This window comes from Galeopterus variegatus, unplaced genomic scaffold (genome assembly GCF_000696425.1).
Source record: "Galeopterus variegatus unplaced genomic scaffold, G_variegatus-3.0.2 Scaffold7974, whole genome shotgun sequence".
Taxonomy (NCBI): Eukaryota; Metazoa; Chordata; class Mammalia; order Dermoptera; family Cynocephalidae; genus Galeopterus; species Galeopterus variegatus.
In genome coordinates this window covers 80,416-87,690 of record NW_007734085.1, presented here as the reverse complement: position 1 = coordinate 87,690, position 7,275 = coordinate 80,416, and the positions used below count along the sequence as shown (strand labels likewise).

The 7,275-nt window shown below is 38.4% G+C and overlaps 1 protein-coding gene across 1 annotated transcript; it reads left to right on the top strand.

The window, feature by feature from the left end:
• Positions 1-3,065: 3,065 nt before the first annotated feature.
• On the top strand, positions 3,066-6,272 carry LOC103608058 (coiled-coil domain-containing protein 181-like; the record flags this gene model as incomplete). Its single annotated transcript, XM_008592505.1, has 2 exons — positions 3,066-3,220; positions 5,110-6,272. Coding segments are annotated over 2 exons (315 nt in total), but the record flags the coding sequence as incomplete, so codon positions are not given.
• Positions 6,273-7,275: the final 1,003 nt, after the last annotated feature.

Below are 7,275 nucleotides of genomic sequence, written 5' to 3'. Positions count from 1 at the left end.
TCATCTTCTTCTACTCTTCATTCACTTTGCTACAGCATCACTTTGACTTCTTTGCTATTTATTGAACATGCCAAATACAATCCCTTCTCAGCTCCTTCGCTTTTACCATTACCACTGCTTGAAATACTTTTTCTACAGATATCCCATAACTTGCTTCCTCACTTTCTATTTAAATGTTGTCCTTTCTCCTCACCTTCCCCTTTATTAAACTTTCTCCTTCCCGTACTTTTCTTTTGAATCAGACATATCTATCAATTAATAATCTATTTTTTTCTCCCTGTGTGGGATAACACTGCCCAATAAAACTTTTTGTGTTGATGGAAATATTCCGTATCTGTGGTGTTCAGTACAGTAGCTACTAGCCACGTGGTGCTGTTAAGCACTTAAAATGTAGCTAATGTGACTGAGGTACTGAATTTTTAATTTTTTAAAATTTAAATTGCCACATGTGACTATTGGCTACTGTACTGTACAGTGCAGGTATAGAATGTCTGAGAGGGAACCTTGTTTTTGTTCATTAATGCAACCCAATACCTATGTGCCTGCTTTGTAGTAAATACTCTATAAGTCTGTTTTGAATGAATGAAAGAACAGATACCCATCAATCCTCTTCAGCCTTGAATCCTTGACTCTTGATCTGTAATTCCAGACTGAACACTTCTCAGTCATCTTCAGCTATCCCCAGACGTCTAGGTGTTTAGCAGTGATTGTTTATATCCAGGGGTCCTCTCCACAAAGTTCAGTTGTGCATCAAAGATACTGAATTACATAAATCTTATAAATTAGACCAGAGCATACTTGGCAATGTGAGTTGCTGATAAGGGAAAATGCAAGATACAGGGAAAGGTTTTCTCTATCACAGAACTCAAATTTGGGGAAAGTATTCAGTGAGTATATTCCTTCCTTTTGTGTTCTAGCCAGGAATCCACATAGTAAGTCATACTTTTCCCAAGGATAAAGAGCCCCAAGTCTGTCCCTTTTTCTCCTTTATTCTCCCAAATAAGAGCTCTTTCAACTTTTGAAAATTCTCTAAAGATAGGACTCATCATGAACTTTGAGGGACCATGAAATAAGCTGCTTCTGCTCGCTTTTTCTTATGTCAAACTCCTGATGAATGTTATCCTTATCAGAAGATTTTTTATATCTGAAAACCCATATGGCTATCCTCCATAATAATAATTATAGTTTCAAAGATGTGCTTAGCAATTAAGTAGCTTCTGAAATGTACTCATAAAACTTAAAAACAAAGTTAGATTTCGAAAGAAGGGATGAATAACACAAGTGTTGGATCATTTATTTGAAAACTGTATTCCGTGGAGCTCCTTCAGGAACTGCTACAACGATCAGAACTCCACTTGTGCTGCCTAACCCCAACTCTTTTTTAAAAAAAAATTATTTATTAATATTATTACTTATTTACATTCTAAGATGTTGCAAAGCAGTTGGGGGGAGGGGGAGAGAAAAAGGGGGAAAGAAATAGTGTGGGAGGAGGAGGCAGGAGCCGGGGCATGGTTGAAGCCCATGGCACCACCTTCATTTCAGCAGGGAGACCAGCGGGCTTCCAGTGGCAGCTTCGTCATTGCTGGGCTGGATGCAGATGTCTGGGGGGTGTGGCTGACGCCCTCAGTCCCCCACTGCCCTGGCTCAGAAGCCCAGGGTGTTTCCAGTGGTGGCCTGGTGGTCATCGCTGTGCTGGTTGTAGATGTTGGGAGGGCGTGGCTGACCCTCTTGTACCCCTAACACCCCAGCTCAGGATCCTGGAGTGTTTCCAGTGGCAGCTTGGTGGCCATCGCTGGGCTTGGTGCAGACATCAAGGGTGTGTGGCTGAGGCCCTCAGCCCCTGACCACCCCAGCTCAGGAGCCCAGGGTGCTTCCTGCGGCTGATTGGTGGTCATCGCTGGGCTGGTTGCAGGTGTCAGGGGGGCATGGCTGAGGTCCTCATCCCCCTATCACCCCGGCTGGGGAGCTTTGATGCTGATTCCCTGGGGAAGGCTTTTTGTGCAGCTCAGGTTTTAATTTTTGACCTTGTAAACACTTCTGGGTCTTGTGAGGTCCGGTACACCTGGCTTGTGTGGAAACTCTGGTCTGGTCGTGAGTCTTTTCAGCAAACTGCACCCTTTGCAATTCTATATTCTGGACCAGTCTCCACTGAATGGTCCTGCACTGATTGGAGGGCTGATCAGCTGTCCATGCTGTACCCCAATGTTCCCCCAGTGGGCCCATCTCCACCGCCTGTACTCCAAACACCTCCTATGGGATAGGCCTTGTGCCATTCCCTTGCAATGACTCACTGGCCTCTGAGTGGCTTCTTTTTACAGTTGTCTGTGGTTCCTTGCTTCTGTGTGAGTTGAGGAGAACGCTGTCAGTGGTCTTGCTGGCCTGGGGGCCACCAGGGCCCTCTTCTCCCCTGCCTTCTGCAAGCAATCTCCTACAAAGGGCATGGCAGCAGTTTTTTCCAGCTCTTGCTCCATGTACTCATCAGCTCCAGCCTTGAAGTGGCTGGGGCTCCAAATTCTTCCTTCATGGTGGCTTCTCCTGCCTTCATGAGCTCCATAGGTCCCTCCCTCCTTGTCCCTTAAGGTCTAGCAGCCCCAGCTTAGCTGTCTCACTTTTTAATAGTTGTACATTGGTTGATTTGTGGGAGAGAGTGATGCTGGGGACCACCTATTCAGCCATCCTGACCAGAAGCTCACCCAACACTTCTTCAATCTTTTCCTTTATATGTTTGTACTATTGGGAAAAAATATTTTATTTGACAAAGAGTTCAGCTTTGAAGAGTTTGAAAATCACTGCTTTTAGACTTTCTTCATGTATTGATTACCTCAGTGAGACTTTTGAAAGAAGCCAGATGGCAATGAGTTCAATGTCTAATTTTCTGATGAAAGGGTAATTAGTGTTGATAATTCAAGGGTAATGTATTTGGTTTGGATACTAAAAATGAAGCTAATGAGATTATCATTATTATGAAAAATTGATGAGTGGGACATGTATTCTTGTAAGGTTCCATGGGCAGGGAACCTTATCTAAATTAATCTAAATTAATCAAAGCTTATTTTTCTAATCAGCGGGAAAACAGAGATCCACAACAAGCTTTTCGATCATGGCTTAAAAAAAAGCATGAAGAACAGATGAAAGAAAGAAAGGCAGAAGAACTAAGAAAGCAAGAGGAATGCTTATTCTTCCTTATAGGAACAGAAGGCCGTGAAAGGGCCTTTAAACAGTAAGTTAAAGGCAGAGCATTTTCCCCCCTTCTTCACAGTCATTTTAGAAAGTTATATGATTATTAAAGCTTGAAAAAAACCCAAAATATTTTCTCTTATAGTATGTACCTGTTCAACTTTAAATCCATGCTTTAAAAAAATGTATAATTCTTTAACTCCATAATTTACATATTTATATAGTTCCTTCTTCAAGATACTTTTTAAAACTAAAATTATTTCCTATGGTACCAGTATGATAGCTTTTGATACTTACCATTTATTTATTCATTTATTGTTTATTTCTTATAGAAATGGGTCAAAGATTGGTTACAGCTTTTCCTGTATAGCCCTCAGAAAAACTGAACAAAGTTGCATTTACCAATATATTTTTTGTGTGTTAAGACATACAAGTGGGCTGAGAAGGAAAATTTGTATAGACCAAATGAAAAGGAGATCTGGGCACACATTTTGGTAATTTAAGGCAAAGCTGATCTCTTTTCAATTATCTGGTTAAGACTGCAGTACCTCGCTGATCCTGAGATTACAGACCTGTCTTCATAATTTTGCTAGCAAGCCTTAGGGAGAGTGAGGGAACAGAGTGAATATTGAGTCCAGTTGTTTGAAGTTCATTACTTTTTTCTTTTCTTTTTTGCCATCTCTTTCTTTTCTTTCTTTCTCTCTTCCTTTCTTTTCTCTTTCTCTGTGTCTCCCTCCATTTTTTTTACATGACCTTTTATTATAATAGAAACAGTAAATGGACATTGTGGAAATGGAGGGGTTTAAACTAAAATTTTAATCATCCAGAAATCATGATTGTTAGCACCAGAGTGCCTGCCTTCTAGATACGTTACAGATACTTACAATTAAAAAATATAAATTGAGATCATACTATATATACTGTTCTGCAGTGTTCTTATTTTCATTAATGAGCTCATCCAATATCCAGCCATATCTTTTTCCCCTACTGACCCGTAAATGACTTACAGTTAATTTGCTTAAATTAGCATCCAGTTCAGGAACATACATCAGGTAATAATACTTCTTACGTCTCTTTTTATTCTAACGCAGTTATTTAGTTGTTTAGGTTTGTTTCTGAAAAAAATACCTATATGTATATGTATAAACACAGACACCCCATATACACACTATTTACCAGATATACATGGGTACTTCAAAAAGATCATGGAAAGCTTTGTATTTTTTCCAAGAACTTTTTGAAGTACCTAGTATGTATGTATACAGTTATTTTTTATATTATTTTAACTAAGTGAGCTTTATAGACTTGAATTTTTTAGAATGGGGACTCTTCCTTTACCTCTTTTGATGCTTTCTTGCTGAGGCTTATTTCTCTATTTTAAGGAAGAACTATTTTCTGCACTGAAAAGCAAGAGCTTATAGTTTCCCTACCAAGAAGAGTAAGGCAGCATTTCTGCACCTAGTATTCTGAACCTGGCTAAGTAATGTTTTAAAACACAGCTAGTTGCAAAGAATAAGTTTTTTGGAAACTATCACATAGTTATTTACTTAAAAAACCATCTTAAAACAAACACAGGACCTACAGCACATGTAAAATGATTGTTTATTACTAAAAAGCCAATTAAGTTGACAATTTTATCGTAAGGCAAACTTACATTTGATCCCAAATGTAATTATGCTTTCTTGTATGAGTCTGGGGTATAAGTCTGAATTGTTTCAGTCAATACTTTAATAATTTGTTTTGTGACAGTATTTTATGTAAAGAAATGTTCATCCCCATACCAGCCAGCTGCCAATAAATAAATGAATGAATGAATGAATGAATGAATGAATGCATGCCCATTTCCTTTAATTATCTGTAGTAGTAACTTTATAACATGAGGAGCATATTCAGGTTGATACTCACCAAATCTGATCCTGCCTTTTTCTACAGATGGCTGAGAAGGAAACGGATAGAAAAAATAGAAGAGCAACAAGCTGTTAAAGAGAGAGCTAGACAGCTCCGACTGGAAGCAAAGCGTTCTAAACAGTTACAGAACCACCTTTGTATGTCAGAAGCCAAATCTTTTCGTTTTACCGATCATTATAACTGAAGGTATCTATTAAATACTTCATTTGGCAGCTGCAATCATTAAAATTTTTGATATCATTTCTTCTGCGTGCTTTGATCTTACTCTAAATTATGGAAATGGTATTTATGTTTTGGTGATGTTGACAGTAAATTTATGTTTTTTTTTTAACACTAGAATGAAATAAATTTCTTCTCTCATAGTATTGTAATGTGTTGTGCCATCTCTTAGTCTGTACAACAAATTGAACAAATGAACTCTGTGTTGTAATACACCTAAATTGTTTTATAACATTTCTAGCTAGAATGAACACAAGAAAGGGACAAATTTCTATTCATAGTTCCTATTACCACTTTAAAAAAATGCAACAGAACATTTCATAAGGCAGGAGTGACTTCTTAAGCCTGGTTCAAGACCTTATACAAAGTCCTCTTTATGTCAACTTTGAAACTGAATAGCTGTGGCGAGGTAAGCAAAAGGATAGGCCTAATTCCACCTGTTAGTACTTAAAAAAAAAAAAGTAACAATTATGCATAATCTTTGATACATGTAAGAACGTGTAAGGGATAGGGGACAAAGTAATAAAGTAAGCATGCAAATGTGATAGAAAATGAACAGTCACTGTAAGAATTCTGTTAAAGCTTCAAAAGACAAGGTTCTCATCAACTGGGTATTTGTACCTTAATCACTTGACCCTAAATTAGAAAACACATAGAACTCTTCAGTCCTATCTCAACTTCTTATAGCACTTTGAGCATATACCAGGCAATTTAATATCAGCCACCACCTCTATATCCAGTTCCAAAATATTTTTTCACCCCAAAAGAAAACCCCTTGCCTGTTAAGCAGTCACTCCCTAATCTCTTCTCCTCCGAGCCCCTGGCAAACACTATGTGCTTTTTCTGTCTCTAAGGATTTGCCTATTCTATTTCATATAAATGAAGTAATACAATATGACCTTTTACGTTTGGCTTCTTTAACTTAGCATAATATTTTGGAGTTTCATCCATATTGTAGCATGTATCAGTATTTCATTCTTTTTTATGGAATAAAGTAATATTTGTATATGTAACATGCATCTATATACATTTTGTTTATCCATTTGTCAGTTGATGGACATTTGGGCTGTTTCCAACTTTTGGTTATGGTGAATATTGCTGCTGTGAACATTGTGTACAACTATTTGAATACCTGTTTTCAGTTCTCTTGGGTATATATCTAATGGAATGGAGTTGCTCAGTAATATTGTAATTCTATGGTAAACTATTTGAGAAATTGCTTTCCACAGAGGTCATGCCGTTTTAGTCTGACCAACAATGCATGAAAGTTTCAATCTCTCCACATCCTTACCAACACTTATTTTTCTTATTATTTTTATTATGGCCATCTTAATGTGTGTAAAATACTGTCACGTTGTAGTTTTAATTTGCATCTTCCTAATAACTAATCTCATGTGTTTGTTGGCCACTTGTATGTCTTCTTTGGAGAAATGTCTATTCATGTTCTTTGTATATTTTTTTAGATTGGGTTGTCTTTTTGTTGTTGAGTTGTAAGAGTTCTTCTCTATATATTCTGAAGACTGGATCCTTATTAGATATATTATTTGTAAATATTCTCCCTTTCTGTATGTTGTCTTTTCACTTTCTTGCTAATGTCCTTTGATGTGCAAACACTTTTGATTTTGATGAAGTCTAATTAATCTATTTTTTTCTTTTGTTGGTCATTCTTTTGGTGTCATAGCTAAGAATTCATTGTTGAACTGAAAGTCATGAAGACTTATCCCTGCGTTTTCTTCTAAGAGTACTATAGTTTCTTGGCCGGCCCGGTGGCGCACTGGATAGTGCGCCGCTTGGGAAGCGCGGCGGCGCTCCCGTCCGAGGGTTCGGATCCCACATACAGACCGGCTCCCGCTCACTGGCTGAGCGAGGCGCGGGAGCAACGCCGAGGCTTGCGATCCCGTTGCCGGTCCCCGGTCCGGTACGGGGGCAACACTGAGGGTTGCGATCCATTGCCGGACACGGAAAAAAGAC